This window comes from Brachionichthys hirsutus, chromosome 13 (genome assembly GCF_040956055.1).
Source record: "Brachionichthys hirsutus isolate HB-005 chromosome 13, CSIRO-AGI_Bhir_v1, whole genome shotgun sequence".
Lineage (NCBI taxonomy): Eukaryota > Metazoa > Chordata > Actinopteri > Lophiiformes > Brachionichthyidae > Brachionichthys > Brachionichthys hirsutus.
Genome location: NC_090909.1, coordinates 11,383,467 through 11,399,780, shown reverse-complemented (window position 1 = coordinate 11,399,780; position 16,314 = coordinate 11,383,467). Strand labels below are relative to the sequence as shown.

Genomic DNA, 16,314 nt, shown 5'->3' with positions numbered 1-16,314 from the left:
TCCTGATTAACCTGTAAATGTAAAGAGACCTTGATCTCCGCGCACTGGTCATAGGTTCAGTTTCCACTGATGGCCCTTTGTCGTATGTTAACCCTACACTGTTCTCCCCGATTCAAAGCTGATGCCTTAAAAGCCAATCCTCCTCCTCCTTTCAAGGCCTGCTGCAACTCTTTCTTGCAGTCTAAGAATATGATGGTGTCTTTAAATGACAGTAAAATCACAATAATCAATCGATTCTGTGTTGTTATGTTTGCACACGGTACCATTTGGAGGTCTTGGGGCTCGATGGCTTTGGGTGATGAAAGTATTAAAGTCAGTGGAGGGCAAAGTGTGCAAACAGTTGAAGTTGGGGCTGCTGCCAACAATCAAGGCATCCTGATAAAAAAATAAAGGAATAAGAAATCTATCAACTTCAGCATCACAAAATGAAACGAGACAACCAAATGATATGTGTTAGGCAATTGCAATGAATGAAGCCAGCTAGACCTGAATCTGGACGTTTTTTTCAGCAAATAAGTGTGACGGCGATGGAGGACCGTAGATGAGAGACATGATGCCCAACCCGTTGTCCACCAGGGTCACGTTGGACACAATAACATTCATGCTGGTCTGCGAGGGGAGAAGAGGAAGAGGAAGGTGGGGAAGATGATTTGTCATGTCTTTTCCTGCAGCTGATGGTCTTTACTCTAAACATTACTAAACATTTACTAAAAACATTACATGAGTAACTTTTATGTACTTATACAAACATAGTTTAACAGCAACAGAGTAACTTCCTTCCAGGTACTCTAGGATAACAAATGGTGGCAGAGTTATATTTCATAATGTATTGTGTGTCACAAACTGCAGATAAATGGTTCATGAGGTTTTTAGATGCCCAACAACAACTAAACATTGTGGTTGAAGGAAATGCATAAAACAAATGGCAAGACATGGATGGTGTTCAGTATGTAAACCTGTAAGTAGATGCCGTGGTCAAAGCTCCTCCAGATAAAGAAGCCCTCGATGAGGCTGCAGAGAGGCAACCCGTCTTTGTTCATGTAGACCCCAAAAAGACCCCCGTGAGCCTCGTTATCGGTCCACTTCTCATTCTTGTTCGTTGAACCTGCACAGGCCAGGGAGGGAAACCCCCTTTGAGAACTTTACGTCCTCAGCTTGACTATTCGTCAGTGAACTATAATCTGACATGATCAGCGTTATTGTTCCACCAAGCATGAGTTAAAGAGCAGAAGTGCCCATTATCACGTTATCGTTAGTGTTACCTGGACATTGTTCCCCATCGATGTGATAAGCGACTCTCTCGTAGCCTGCAATGATGTTATGCTGCAGCACAACAGTAATCGCCTCACTAACCTGAAGACAGAGCAGCAGATTATAAATACAGTTTGGGTTATTGATTACATGAGTGATTGTATTTTAAGCAGACAGACCTCGATACCAGCGACCCAGTCAAGGTTTTGGGGCTCCTCTCTACCCTGATATGATCCGGGCCAGAGCGTCATTGATACCAGGTTCCTCCTCACGATGATGCCATTGCCCTTAACTCTGATACCTACCAGGCATTTTCAAATATTAAAGATGTCCTATTTGCTACAGAGGAAATGTTACGCATGTGCCACGTCTACCTTGTCCCACAGTGTGGTGGATGACGTTATCGTCAATTTTCAATTGATCTGTCCCAATCACGCCAATCGCTGGAGAGAAGCCATCGTGGAAAGCGCAGCCCTGAATGTAAGAATCTTCTCCTGAAACCTTTTGACACAAAATATTTAACTTCAATTTCACAAATGTAACAGATTTCCTGCCTGGCAGCAAACACGACATACAGCACTGAAGGCCATGAAACATCAAATGGACTGATTTACCCAAATCTGCAGATATCTTAGTCACTTTCCAACTAAATTAATTATCTTAAAAGTCCTTAATCCAAAGCACTTTGGTGCGTTTGAAGTGTGTCGTCTGTCGCTGTACCTCTCCCAGGTTGAGGAAGACCACAGAGTAACGAGGATCGGCATCGTCCTTCCATCCTTCCTGACCAGAGTGGAAGAATTCCACGTTTCTTAGCTGAGCTTTTCCTTTAGGAATGAAATATCAAATTATGACGTGTTTCTATATAATTCAGATAAATGAACTGTGCAGTTCAAGAAATAAACAAACTATAGAATATTAAGTAACTTTCCACTGCTGCCCAGAAATATAATCAGCATGAAATAAAAAAATTTGTACCTCAAATCTAAATAAAAACCTTTCTGGGTTTAATCCATGTTGAAAACAACAGCTTTAAAATGTCATGAGATAAAGAAGGTCGAGGACTTCAGGTACCTCGGGTCAACAGTGCAGAGTGATGGAGAGAATGTGGAAAGGAGGTGAAGAATCGTGTTCAGGCAGGCTGGAACGGGGGGAGGAAAGTATCAGGTGTGCTCTGTGATAGGACGAAGGGACAGGTCTACAAGACAGTGGTGAGGACAGCCATGATGGACGGCTTAGAGACAGTGTCTCTGAGGAAAAGACAAGAGGCGGAGCTAGAAGTGGAGGAGATGAAGATGCTGAGGTTCTCCTTGGGAGTGTCCAGGTTGGACAGGATTAGAAATTAGACAATAAGAGGGACAGTGAAGGTTAGACGTTTTGGAGACAAGGTCAGAGAGACCAGACTTTGATGGTTTGGACATGTCCAGAGGAGAGACGGGGACTATATCGGTAGAAGGATGCTGAGGATGGAACTGCCAGGGAACAGGGCTAGAGGACGACCCAGGAGAAGAGACATGGACGTAGTGAGGGAGGACATGAGAGTGGCTGGTGTTGGGGAGGACGATGCAAAGGACAGGGTGAAGTGGAGAACGTTGATTTACTGTGGCGATGCCTCACGGGACAAACCAAAAGTACAGTAGTAGTAGTAAAATGTCATGAGGGACACATTGGCTGACTGAGGAATCCAGTGAATGAAGTAAATAGAGAGGTCTCTAGAAACAGAAAGCACATTTTAGACACCTGATCAATACCTTTGTGGTTGATTCCAGCCCAGGAGTAGGTGCCAACCAAAAGTCTCGCTCCGAACGATTCGGTCATCATCTTTGGATATTCTTGTCCGATGACTTTTATGTTTCTGGTCAGGAGCCCAACATCAGCTGCCAGAGTGTAGGTGAAGACTGTACCTGGGACAGAGTGAGTCTCACCTGGACAGAGACGGAGCAACAGGCTTCTGTTTGCTCAGCATGAAACACATTTTGATCTCCTCCCAATCGTTTAAATAAAAAAGATTAATAGCACAATGACAAACTGAATATCTAATGAAACGTGAAGGCTCTGGAGTCAGAAGTTGAACTAACCGATGTGAGTGTGGGCCAAAGGCAGGTTCAGGGTCAGGATGCGGCCGTCTCCCGACACATCGGTGATCTGGCGCTTCTCAGTTTCCCACGCGTTGTAGCTGGTGGTCGAGACGACGACCTCGTCTCCAACCTGCACATGTAAATGTGAAGAATCTGCATTAGATTTAAACAAAGAGAGAGAGCTTCACATTTCAATCCACACAAAGCGAGAAGAAGTCCGACTGACCGTCCAGTCGACAGACTTTGCCAAGGTCAGAGTGTTGGACCGAGCCGGAGCCGTGGCAGCGAGTTTGGCGTGGTAGACGTTGTGAGGTTGTCCGTAGAGCTCCAGCGTACCAAACACACCTGTGGCACATCAACACACACGGATCAGACCGGAAGCATGTAGAACACGGATGTGTTCAGTATCCCGTTGTAGAAAAGATGAAAAACTACTTAGACTGATTCCTTGTTGTTTCTTATCTAAGTGAAGGAAGAGAAAATAAGTGTTGAAGGTAAATGTATTTTATTTAATTTAATTATTCATTTTATTTCTTTTATATTATTTTATATTATGCAGGAAATGTTTTTCCTGCATCTATTGGTTACAGCAGTGGTCCCCAACCACCGGGCCGCGGGCCGGTACCGGTTCGTGAGGCATTTGTTACCGGGCCGCACAGAAAGAATAAATAATTTATAACATTTCCGTTGTATCGATTATTAGCGGCTAAAAAGTGTTTTATTTGGAAAAACGACCAGATTTACTACAACGTAACGTCTGTGAATTTCCTTGGTCATGTGATACGTTACTTAAAGCCGTAAACTAGCGAGAATTAATAGAAACAAACAAATAAAAAAACGTCTTTGGAGAGCTTCTTTGCTAAGGGGAAAAGTCAAACTGAGGAGGAAGAAGAAAAGAAAACTTATTTTAACAGACAAACCAGGAGACAGACGGTTTATCTACAGCTGATTAGCTTCGTTGGCGAGCAATGAAAGGTTCAAAACTGCTTCGCAGAGACCAAGAACCCTGGATTAAAAGACAAGAATGTGGAATTTATTAAACAAAAAAACGTGACCATGAAGGACAGAAGCAATTATTGAGACCACAACTAATGGTGAGTAGATATTGGTGTAATACTTGTTATTATGCAATAGTTATTGCAAGTGTATAATATAAACTTTATGGGTAAGATTATGTTCCTTTTTTTTAATTTAATTACCCCCCCGGTCCGCGAAAAAATTGCCCTGCATGAAACCGGTCCGTGGCAGGAAAAAGGTCGGCGACCACTCGGTTACAGCATACACATACGGAGTATGCGGTACTTATGATGATGTTATAATAAAAATAATAATCAATATAGAACGTAGTAAATAAATACAGCACGGTTTGCTACCCCCCAGGGGTCCTGGAGGGAGATCCGCTATAACTCCATCCAAACGCAATATAGAAACCATTATTTTAGTGGATGTTCCTGTTCCAGTTATGTTCTTTGTCCGTTCAGGCGAAGCATATTGGGATTCTCTTACCGAGAACTTTTGATCCCTGATTGGGTCCATTAGGCTGGAGCCAGTCAGGAGTGCTGTGGCTCCCTCTCAGCGAGATGAGCAGCTGCCCTCTGAACGGCTCATCAGCCCGTCCTGCAAGCAGCCTTCCACCCTGAAACAACAGACGTATAACTCAACTGTCAATCAAACGGCGTAGGAAGTCCAAAGATCTTTTAGTAAGATGACCATTTGATATTTGTTATGCCGGTGAAAATGATCTTTGTTCAATTGGGACAAATAAAAAGAAGAAGCTGTTTAGAGAAGATGTTACTAATGGTGCGGAAACATTACATTTTGAAGATAAATACACTAAATAGAAGGTCTATATTGCCTCTATTCCTTATTGTGCTACAGTTAGAGACAGGGATGCACCGATCGACCGGCACCGTTCTCTTCTAACATTTTAATCCTTAAACTACAATTTATACAATTAAATAATACATTAAATTAAATAACATCAATAAATAATAATAAATTAAAATTGATCAGCAACATTAACTAGGGAGCACAAAATTTAAAACACTTTAACCTACAAAACCAAAATGAAAAAAGAATTGTGCTTTTAGCAAAATGAGGAAGCCAGGTCTTTCTTCTCCCACCGTAGATTGTTTGTTTACAAGCGCTCTTCTTCTGCTAATACTCCCTGCGCGCACTCTGACAATCAGGGCGCCACTGCCAACTACTGGAGTGGATGTGCAATTACACTTTAATCTCGTAAGGCAAAAAAAAGCATTTTCTCCACGGTCACAGGCGGCCCCCCTGACATCGCACCGCGCGCCCCACCATTTGAGAAGCACTGAGTTAGAGTAAAAGGTAATAACAGAATGGTCTTTAAGTGAAAGTGCTGCTAATCACTCCCACCTGGATGGAGATGTACACAGCGTCTATCACCACACTGCTGACTGGTCCGCTGGTGGGGTCAGAGATCTCAAGCACTCCCATCACTATCAGCTTGTTGAGAGGAGGAGTGCTGACGTCTAAAACCACCCACACATCTGTGATGGATGTACAATATTAACAGCACATTAGAATAACAATCATGAATTAATACATAAATATGGAAGTTAAAATTAATATTATTCTGCGATTACTATAGTATTCTATCATCCATCATAATGTGTTGACATGCAATATTCAGATAACATTTTCTACACTAGTTGCACTTTATTTTACGTAATTTAATGTTCTTCTGTTTCCTTCCAAGCTTACTTGATGGGATGATCAGGTCGGCTCCCTCTGTCGGGACATTGAAGTTGTTTTCTGCTAAAGTTTTCCAGAAAGAGGCATTGGACCACAGCCTGGAGAAAAACGACCAGAACCTTTAGTACAATGAAGGTTTAAGGTTATATTAAGTTTATTAAAATCATCACCTGCTGGCAATAATTAGTTGAAATATTGAGTGGCAAAAAAAGTTCGTTTTATTCGGTTTTGCACGGTCCCTCATTTCTCGCGGGGGTTACGTTCTAAAAATAACCCGCAATAGGCGAAATCCGCGAAGTAGTCAGCTTTATTCTATTACAATTATTATACATGTTTTAAGGCTGTAAACCTTTTACCACACACATTATATTGTACACATTACAGCAAAAAGGACTTCCACCCATGCGCCCACTAATTGGGCGCATGGTCCCTTTCTTGAATGCCATTGGACACGTGAGCTGTCAGTCAAAACCCTCAACCTGACGCTTCATTTCCTTCAGTCACGAAGTTTGTGTGAGGACAGATGTTTGGTAAGTTAGCAAACATTAGCCCCAAATATCTAAAGACACGTCGCTGTTATATTTATTCAGCCTGTTCTGTTTTGTGTGTATCAATAATTAGTTGCGTTAACTGTTAATCTTTACTGTTGAAAGGTCCATTCTCTCCTGATTTGACGTGGCTGTGCTACAGCAGAACACAATGCGAGTTCAAGCACTGTAAATAAAACATGCAAAATTGCATAAAACAAATCCGCGAAAGAGCGAAAGATGAACCGCGTTATATCGAGGGGCCACTGTATACAGGTTTTAACCGATATCGTCCAGCAGCTCCACTGGATAATCTTTATATTGTTGTAGTAAGAAGTAATTAAGAGGTAAAGAATTAAATGTTAAACCTACGTAAAGTTGTCAGGTTGATTGGCAAAAGGCGGGGTCAGTGCGGCTGGAGGTGGTTCAATGCAGCTGGGGAAGAAGCAGCGGTAGACCTTAAAGTTCACCTGCGTGTCAACCAGAGACCGGTCAACGCTGTCCCGGCGCAGACGCTGGCTCGTCCTCCCAGACACTGCACGCACAGAACAATATAAAATGCAAAGAATCACTCAATCATTAGATACACGCCTGAACGCTTTCTGCTAAACCAGGGGTCAGGAACCTATAGCTCGGGAGCCAGATGTGGCTCTTTTGATGGCTGCATCTGGCTCTTTAATTATACAAAAATTGTTTCGTTACACTCCTTTGTGCATACGCGAACCGGCGACGGTCAGCGGTGCCTAGAAAGCCAGTTCGCTATGAGGCAGCGATCGGAGGAAGTCCGGCTTGTATACGCCGTTCTGCTCACTGGGAAAGGGACAAACGGCGATTGATAGCGGGTCGATCTGCGTTCAAAAACAGTGTCAAACCAGTAATTTCAGTAGGTAAGTGGTAAACATACATGTCTATCTATCATCTATCTATTTATTTATCTATCAATCGCGTAGGCAACGCAGATGAGGCAGAGACACTGTTCAAGTGGGGTTGCTGTATTTTGCTGTCGATTACATAAAATGCACACATTTACTTGTTTAGTTTTAAACATATTATATGGCTCTCACGGAAATACATTTAAAAATATGTGGTGTTGATGGCTCTCTCGGCCAAAAAGGTTCCCGACCCCTGTGCTAAACCATCAAGGGCATGGATTCTATGGACACACACACTGTGACATGGCCTTCACACACTGATAATGACATCACCACTGAAGGAAATGGCAATACATCAATTTAACTGTTTTTGCTCATTCGTTTTAGTATCGTCATCATAATTAACATTGGAATCAATATATCGGTCATGGTTCAGGGTTTTATGTTTGATTATTTGACGTTTTGTTTTTCATTAACCCTTTACTGTATTGCTAAACGTATCATATTTGAGACACATGGCCTTTCAGGATTTTGAGACTTCTACTTCAGAAGTTAGATTTCTTTCCCCCCCCCGAAAACAGACTGGGGTGTATTCAGGGCTGCTACAGACAATCTGGATGAGTACACGGACACTGTGGCCTCATGGATAAGCTACAATGAGGAGCGCATTGTACCAACGCACATCAGGGTGAGTTATGCTAAAGACAAGCCCTGGTTCACGTCGAAGATCAGCCAGATCAGACGTGAGAAAGAGGCAGCACGCAGGAGCGGAGACAGTGACAGCTATAAGGAGGTGAAGTACAGGATTAGCAGGGAGCTGAAGAATGCTAAATCAGCATATTCACGCAGACTCCAGCAGCAGTTCTCTGCCAACGACCCTGCAGCAGTTTGGAGGGGGCTGAGGGCCATTACCAACTACAAGCCCAAAGCCCCCCGAGCTCTGAACGACCTGCCGCTCGCTCAGCGTTTAAATATACACTACTGCCGCTTCGATCGCCCAGCCCCCCCCCCGGACTCTCCAGTCACCCCCTCCTCCCCCCACAACACGGAGGGCACTCCATCAAATGCCTGCACAGACAGTTCATGAAGTTGAACCCCCACAAAGCTGCGGGGCCGGACAATGTTTCCCCCTCCACCCTGAAACACTGTGCCAGTGCTGACTCATGTCTTCACAGACATCTTTAACACCTCCCTGGAGTCCTGTCATGTGCCAGCCTCCTCCACCATTGTCCCTGTCCCCAAGAAGCCAAGGATCACAGGACTTAATGACTACAGACCGATAGCGCTGACATCTGTAGTCATGAAGTCTTTTCAGCACCTGGTTCTCCACCAACTTACCAATGTAGGAGAGGACATTGGAGGTCTTGTTGAAGTACCAGTCCCCGTTGCTGTTACTGAATGTCAGCTGTGCTGAAGAGCCGTTCCTGTCATCGATGATGTGGACCCTGTCTACACTCTGGGTGAAGTTGTGGCTGATGATCACATATTCATCCGGCTGTGTGGACAAAAAAGTTGAAGGAATAAAACCTCAGTATATGAACAAACAAAATTGAGTACCGGTATATTGCTAATTTTACTATCAAACATTGTTCATTTACCTTGAAGCCATAGCATTTTGCATTATAAGTGATGTTGGTGATATGACCCGAGTTCTTAAAGTACAAATTGTATGATGTTTTTGAGGGCAGCAGAGACATCCAGCCAAACCTATGAGTGAGTCTCTTGTCCAGATATGAAATTACACTTGAACCTGTATGAGGGAGACAGCAGTCTTAATGTCAATAAAAATGTACAATATTACAGCTACACTACCGATCAAAAGTTTGGGGTCACTTAGAAATGTCCTTATTTTTGAAAGAAAAGCACTGTTTTTTTCAATAACTTTAAACTAATCAGAAATACAGTTGATACATTGCTAACGTGGTAAATGACTATTCTAGCTGCTAATGTCTTGTTCTTGGTGTAACAGCTACATCGGTCTATCTGGCCCATTTCCAGAAACCATCACTTCAGTGTTCTAATGGTACAATGTCTTTGCTCTTTGCTTCAGAAGGCTAATGGATGATTAGAAAACATTGTGCAATCATATTAGCACAGCTGAAAACAGTTTAGCTGGTTAGAGAAGCTATGAAACAGAGTATTTAATAAGTACCATGCTCGTTGGTTATGACAACATCCTTCCACTCCAGAGCGCTTGGAGTTGGTTTATTTAATGCCAAACGATGTAAGTTGACAGTGTGGTCACACACAGCGGCCGGGAAACCCACGCTGAATTCAGGGCTCGGGGAACAGTGAGCACGGTCCAGCAAGGAGCTCATAGGCACTACTTTATGGTCAGGTTTACCTGAAATGATCAAAAGGAACAGCACCCAGTTCAACATGATGATAAAAACAATAACTGATTTTCATCAAATATCAAATAAATAATTATATAAAATGTGCTGAAATGTATTATTAAAATTTTGTGCTACAACCAAGTATATCGTAGGATATAAATCTGTTTTTCGTTTGTCAATGGAATAGTACATTTTTGCCTGCTACTAATGACAACATGACCTCCTTGGTTGAAGTCTTATCAGTAAAGTCAAATAGATTGAATATTAATAAGAGAAATATGAGTACCTGTCAGGGAGCCATCAATGTCGAGTAGCCATGCTTCATGCTCCCACCTGAAGAAAACCTTGTTCTGTGAGTTGAAGAACTTCAGCTGTCCATATCTGGATGACCAGCCGCCACAACGGTCTGTGCAAATCCCATCAATGGAGGTAAACCCGATGGCTGAACACTTTTGCCGATTGAAGTTGATGAATGTTGTGTTAAGGACACTCAGGCCATCATCTAAAGGCACAATGACACCTTGACTTGTGCAGTGCTCCTCTCCCAGCCCGAGCTCATCAACGTGACTCACGATAATGCTGTCGAACACTATTGCTCCTGCATCTAATCCAAAACCTGTCACTGCAGAAGGAATCAGGCGCTTGGCTTCTATACCAGCTTTCTCATTGTTGAGCATGACAAATTGTTTGAACTGCACAGCACCGACGTTAACCCACTCAGCACCTTTCTCACAGTTCCAGGTGGTGAGGAAGGAGAAGACGGCGGGTTCCGGGCTTTTGGAGTGGCAAACCCCATCCTTCATGGGGAAATAATCCTCAAAGATCCAAAGACCAAACCAGCCTTGTGAGTGTACAGTGTTGTTATAAAATTCCCCCAGGGGAATCATCTTCAGGCAAATGTTTCTGTCAAAAGATGCACCCTCGGGATGCTCGTGCATGCGGTACCAGAAGCCAAAGTGAGTCCCTCCTGCAGCGGCATTGTGCCGGATGATGTTGTTGGGATTGGTAACCCAGTAGGCAGCAGGGGTGATGTCATCGTTCAGCAGGCTGGTGCTTTGTTTGACCGACACTGCCAGGTTATACTGGATGATGTTCTGTGTCTCAATGCCATCCTCCAAGAAGAAAGCCCCGCCCATGATGTTATGAATGACATTGAACTCCACTAGTAACTTGTGAGTGTCATGGATGTTTACTGCCCTGTTGAATGTTTCATGGATAGCACAACCCCTCACATATGATTTATAGTTAATGTCTCCCAGCCGATGCCAGTGGATGGGATAACGTCCCAATCTGGAGGCCTGTCCGGCATGGAAAACCTGTGAGATAGCAGAAAGACTTGTTTGCACTCCATAATAAAAAGGTACAACTACCGCTGATCAAAACAGAGCAATAATGGGCAGTGTAGAATAACAGAAAACGATTGCATTTCATATGAAATATCGAAAGCATTGCACCTCAACGTATTCTATTCTGCCAACTGCAAGATTCTCATTGGCTCTGGGAGCGTGTAACATGATGCAGCATCCAAACTGGTCTGCTCCGATTTCCTCCCCAAACCTTCCTTGAAAACAAGTTTGGGTTGCAAATTGACCTACAACAAAGTGACAGAATATGCCTTAATATTACATGAACATACTGACATTTACTAATATATATATTATTATCTCAAAATAAGTACAAGGTACATGATGAAGTCAAGCCTTCAACATGCATTCTAGATTTTTTTTTAAATGAAATGTTTAATGCAGCCTCATGGGTAGTATGGGGTAGTGCGGTTAGTAGGAGCTAACGTAGCATTGCCAGTTTCTCCATTGTGCCGGTCTCAAGCCGTGGTAAATGCAGAGTTGCACCAGGAATGGCATCCGGCGTAAAAATGTGCCACAAGAAATTATGCAAATCAATGTGAATAAGAAAGCAATACCGGATCGGTCGAGGCCCGGGTTAACAACGACCACCAGCAACGATGTTAACCCACAGGACGCTGCTGGAAATTGGATTATTGTGGGTCAAAGACAGAGACGAAGAAGAGGAGGAAGACGGGTGCATCAGCAGCGAGAGAAGAGGGAATGGAGACTTTGACTTTGAGAAAGGTTGATGTGTTGTGTGTCCAGGAGACCAGGTAGAAAAGAAACACGGCTAGAAGCAGGATTCAAGTTGTTTTATAATGGACGAGATGGAAGGATGGAGCGGGAGATCGACAGGCGGATCGGTGCAGCGTCAGCAATGATCCATCATGGTGAAGAGGGAGCTGAACCGAAAGGCAACACTCTCCATTTACCGATCGATCTCCGTTCCTACCCTCATCTCTGATCACAAGATTTGGGTAGTGACCAAAAGAACAAGATCGCGGGTACAAGCAGCGGAAATGAGCTTCCTCCATAGGCTGGCTGGGCTCTCCCTTGGGTGAGAAGATCAGTCCCCTGATCTCCGGCAGGAGATCGGAGTAAAGTTGCTCCTCCTCCGCGTTGAGAGGAGCCAGATGAGGTGGCTCGGGCATCTATTTTGGATGCCTCCCGCACGCCTCCCTGGGGAGGTGTTCAGGGCACGTCCCACTGGGAGGAGACCACGGGGAAGACCCAGGAGACGCTGGAGAGACTATGTCTCTCGGCTGGCCTGGGAACGCCTCGGAATCTGCCCGGAAGAGCTGTAAGAAGTGGCCGGGGAGAGGGAAGTCTGGGCTTCCCTGCTTAGGCTGCTGCCCCCGCGACCCGGCCCCGGATAAGCGGAGTGGCTGGTTGGGGAGGACGATGCAAAGTACAGGGTGAAGTGGAGAACGTTGATTTGCTGTGGCTATATGTTTTGTATTGTTTAATTACCTTTTTCGCTAGATATATTTAGAATAGTTGTCCCCCCAATTTGAAAAGTACAATTCTATTGAAATTAATGATAATCACGAACAACATAGATACAAAAATAACAGAACTTTTCTGGTTAACTTCTTGCCCATGATTGACTTTGGGAGGAAATGATGGAAAGGTTTCTCATAATACTTTGATAATAATCTAGTAAATAAGCCTCCACTGAATAAAATGCTAATTACAGTATATGGCGTATATGTGAATCTAAATTTGTTCTCAGTTTGAGCATGTAATAACTTCTCTCACAACAAAGATGCTATGTCTGATATTTTCTATTTTTACAGGACATTCAGAGCAAAGTTAAGACCAATAAAATTCAAATATCATCATAATCCACTGAAATACAGAACCTGTGTTAAAGCCATTGGGACAGGCATCAATCTTGTCTTTCCATTCTTGCTTTTGAGAGCCTTGTACCACGATGTTCCTGGTGAGGAGACCCACTTCAGCTCTGCCTCCAAAGTTTGTACCATCAGGCAGCGTGACGGTCACCCCGAGATGAGTGTAAGCGAGAGGTTCGGTCAGCGTTATTGTGTTGCCATCAGACGACACGGCAGCGATTGTCCTCTTTTCATTCTCTCGCTGGCTATGTCTGGAAAGAGCATAAATGGCATTTACCACAAATAAACCTCCACACATTTTTATTGGTACCAGAAAGTAGAGCTCTTGTTTATTTGTTGTTGTCTTCATTTTATTTAATGCCCTGTTTTACTAAAGGCATCTTAAAATAATCCTATTCAATATTTAATTTGTACTTCCCATAATTCAGACAATAGTGTCATTGGGCTGCTACACCAGTTAACATCAGTGCTCTAGCTAGTTTTTCGGGTGTTCCTCATTTCCCTGTTATAACTTAACTTGTGCTGACTTATTTAAGGGTAAAAATAAATTTAATAAGATAATAATGCCTCAAAATAATTTTTCATACCAAGATAATTGTCAGTAAGGCTATCTCATGCTACCTGCAAATAGATAATAAGCATAGTTTGGTTTTGACACGCTATTATAATTTTACCCTACTTTAAAATTGCGAATTTCTAATTAATACTAATACTTCATTAAGCTTCCTAAAATGTTATATTTTGAGGTATTTACGAGTACTTAAAAAGCAATTTTTACAAGAATAAACTAGACTTCGCTGTACCTGTCGCCAGTAGAAGCAATTACAATTTCATCTCCAGCTTTCCATGTCACGCTCTTCATTAGGGTCAGGGTGCTGGAGCCCTGGGGGGCTGTTTGGGACAAATGGGTCCAGGGGACAGGAACTGGAACACCTGGACAGACAGGTTGTGAAAAACTACACATGAGAGGTGAAAGTAATGAGAACATTCCCACAGGACAGATGACTTAAGTTAATCTACGAGGTCCCATTATTGTGATATGATGTCAATAACTCTGGGGTTTGGGAAGAAATTTCAACATGCTTTAAAACATGCAATATAGATGAAACGGAGGCATGAATGTGAGTACTCCAGTTGCTCTTGTAACAACAGAGCGTGGTATCGATGCTGTCTTTGTGCGTTCATACCATGCAGGTCCAGCACTCCCTCCCTGACAGCCAGTGTCTTGGCTCCATAAACGGGGAGTTCAACTGAGCGTACATGTCCATGAAGGGTGATGACGGCCTTGTGCTGGAATGGTGCCTCCTCTGTCCCGATCTGCAAATGTCCACCATCTGTGATCAGGATGTTTTCTGCCTGAAGCTCGATGTCTGCTTCATCAAAGATCAGTGTCCCCCCTGAGTGCAACGAAACAGCAAGTTATACACTAAAGGTCCAAGGTTTCACCTTCAGGCTTTGAGCAACGACACTGGATGTGAGGAGGGTTTTCTTTCTCTGTTTTTACATGTACTGATGTTTGTACCTTGAATAAGGAGCATTTTCAGCACTGGGGTGCTAATGTCCAACAGGATGGTCTGGCCTTTAGTTATAACAGCAAAGGAACCCTTCTCAGGGGGAGGCAGACCACCCCATGTGAATCTGGACGACCACACATCAATGTAGAAGAAATCTGCACTTTCCTAAAGAAAAAAGAAACAGGCTTAAGACAGATTAATCCACTGAGTGTACAGCACATTGTGAAACAGACACTGTGTGTTTTGGCAGCCTTAATGGAACTTGTCCTCTGTCACCTGCTTGGCTTTGCCGAGGTCTCTGATGCTGACTCTGACTTTGGTTTCTTGAGAATGCTGCTGAGAGTTTGTCAAGCATATGATGTGAGCGGCATTGGAGGACTGAACATCACACACTGACCCTGCGATAGTAACATTGACTTCATTCATTTCCGTGCTGTAGAGGAAAAGGAGAGGAAAAGTATGTGCGAGAGATGGCAAAAAAAATACTATTCTGTGTATTGTCTAGATTAAAATATCAAGCAATATAAGGATTAGGCAGATACATTGAATAAAAATGTTAGTATAATGAAATTAAATTAAATGGAGCAGACGAAAGAGCAAAAGACTTATTATCTTTTAACGTAATACATCTCAATGCTATAAAGTAACAATATGCAGCAAGTAAATGAAGCATGTTAGAGTTCAAGAACCAATAATGAATCAAAATTGTTCATTTATATCACTTGTTTCTCGCTGTTGGAATCCCACAAGCTAAAAATATAACAAAATGATACTGTATAACACATGAAATAGAGGAGGGACGAGTGTGTGTGTGTGTGTATTTATAAGGAAATACCGTATTGCTGTTTGTTGTATGCATAACATTGTATTCACAAAATACTTTTGTGGTACACCTAAAAATGTGACCTCATTGATTTAGTTTGCCAATTGGTAATTATAAATATTTTTTTATTTTTTTATTTTTTATTTTTGATACAATGATATTCTATGGTCACTTTGACATTTTTTTCTAATTGTCATTAGTACTTTGTTTTCCTGTATTTGTATGGGTAGTAGGGGACGAGTTGCAAGGTGGAACCTTTCTTGCAAGGCGTTGCTGGAGGTTGGATTCGGCGGAGGAACTTCCAGGTTGCTAAAGGCAATCTGGATGTCAAGGGCACGGCTTGTGTGTTTATTCCTCTGTCCCTTTTATACATCTACAGATTGCACATTACAGCCCCGCGGTTTGGGGCCCATAGCACCTGTCATACACGATTAAGGAACTGTGGACACTGTGTGTTGACATGTCATTGTATGTACCCATTGTACCCTATGAAGGACATCTCGTGACACAAAAGTCATTGTGTCATGTAAGTTGAGCACTTAATTCTTAACAACCGGTTAGAATCTGGGCGGGTTCCTCCATTGTGTCATCTGTCAAACCACATTCTCTCTTCTTTCATTGCACCTGAAACCGTAGCCTCTGATTGTGAGCCGGGTGCCTCCAGCAGTGCCTCCTCTACGAGGAGAAACATCAGTGATCACCGGAGTCAACTGAGTTTTGTAGGTGTAGCCATTCGGCATGTTTACTGTATCCAACGGGTTAATAACAGCAACCACACAGCTCAACTCTGACTGGCTACCTAAAAATACACAAGACAAACCAGCACAGTCACATTCGGTTGACAAGAGAACAGGGAGAATTAAAATGCGTGCTCAGAGGTAACACGCAGCCCAAACGCTTCATCATTCTTGTATCATCTCCTGAAACACTGATTCCGATCAGACAGACAGCATTAACTTTGCGTGAGTCTGTGAACATGTATGTGAACTACGT

The 16,314-nt window shown here is 43.0% G+C and overlaps 1 protein-coding gene across 1 annotated transcript in view; it reads right to left on the bottom strand.

The window, feature by feature from the left end:
- The window catches only part of pkhd1l1.1 (PKHD1 like 1, tandem duplicate 1), a 49,819-nt gene that overhangs the window by 8,273 nt on the left and 25,232 nt on the right, over positions 1-16,314 (bottom strand). The window contains exons 20-44 of the mRNA XM_068747630.1: positions 15,946-16,120; positions 14,775-14,931; positions 14,507-14,663; positions 14,172-14,381; positions 13,788-13,917; positions 12,994-13,235; positions 11,240-11,376; positions 10,072-11,101; positions 9,602-9,793; positions 9,048-9,199; positions 8,788-8,944; positions 6,950-7,112; positions 6,060-6,148; positions 5,712-5,845; positions 4,833-4,962; positions 3,553-3,671; positions 3,327-3,456; positions 3,000-3,173; positions 1,972-2,075; positions 1,626-1,752; positions 1,431-1,552; positions 1,263-1,353; positions 957-1,105; positions 487-609; positions 264-375 (exon numbers count right to left, since the gene is read on the bottom strand). Of these exons, the coding sequence (XP_068603731.1) occupies positions 264-375; positions 487-609; positions 957-1,105; positions 1,263-1,353; positions 1,431-1,552; positions 1,626-1,752; positions 1,972-2,075; positions 3,000-3,173; positions 3,327-3,456; positions 3,553-3,671; positions 4,833-4,962; positions 5,712-5,845; positions 6,060-6,148; positions 6,950-7,112; positions 8,788-8,944; positions 9,048-9,199; positions 9,602-9,793; positions 10,072-11,101; positions 11,240-11,376; positions 12,994-13,235; positions 13,788-13,917; positions 14,172-14,381; positions 14,507-14,663; positions 14,775-14,931; positions 15,946-16,120 (4,506 nt within the window). The remainder of the gene's footprint in view (positions 1-263; positions 376-486; positions 610-956; positions 1,106-1,262; positions 1,354-1,430; positions 1,553-1,625; positions 1,753-1,971; positions 2,076-2,999; positions 3,174-3,326; positions 3,457-3,552; positions 3,672-4,832; positions 4,963-5,711; positions 5,846-6,059; positions 6,149-6,949; positions 7,113-8,787; positions 8,945-9,047; positions 9,200-9,601; positions 9,794-10,071; positions 11,102-11,239; positions 11,377-12,993; positions 13,236-13,787; positions 13,918-14,171; positions 14,382-14,506; positions 14,664-14,774; positions 14,932-15,945; positions 16,121-16,314) is intronic.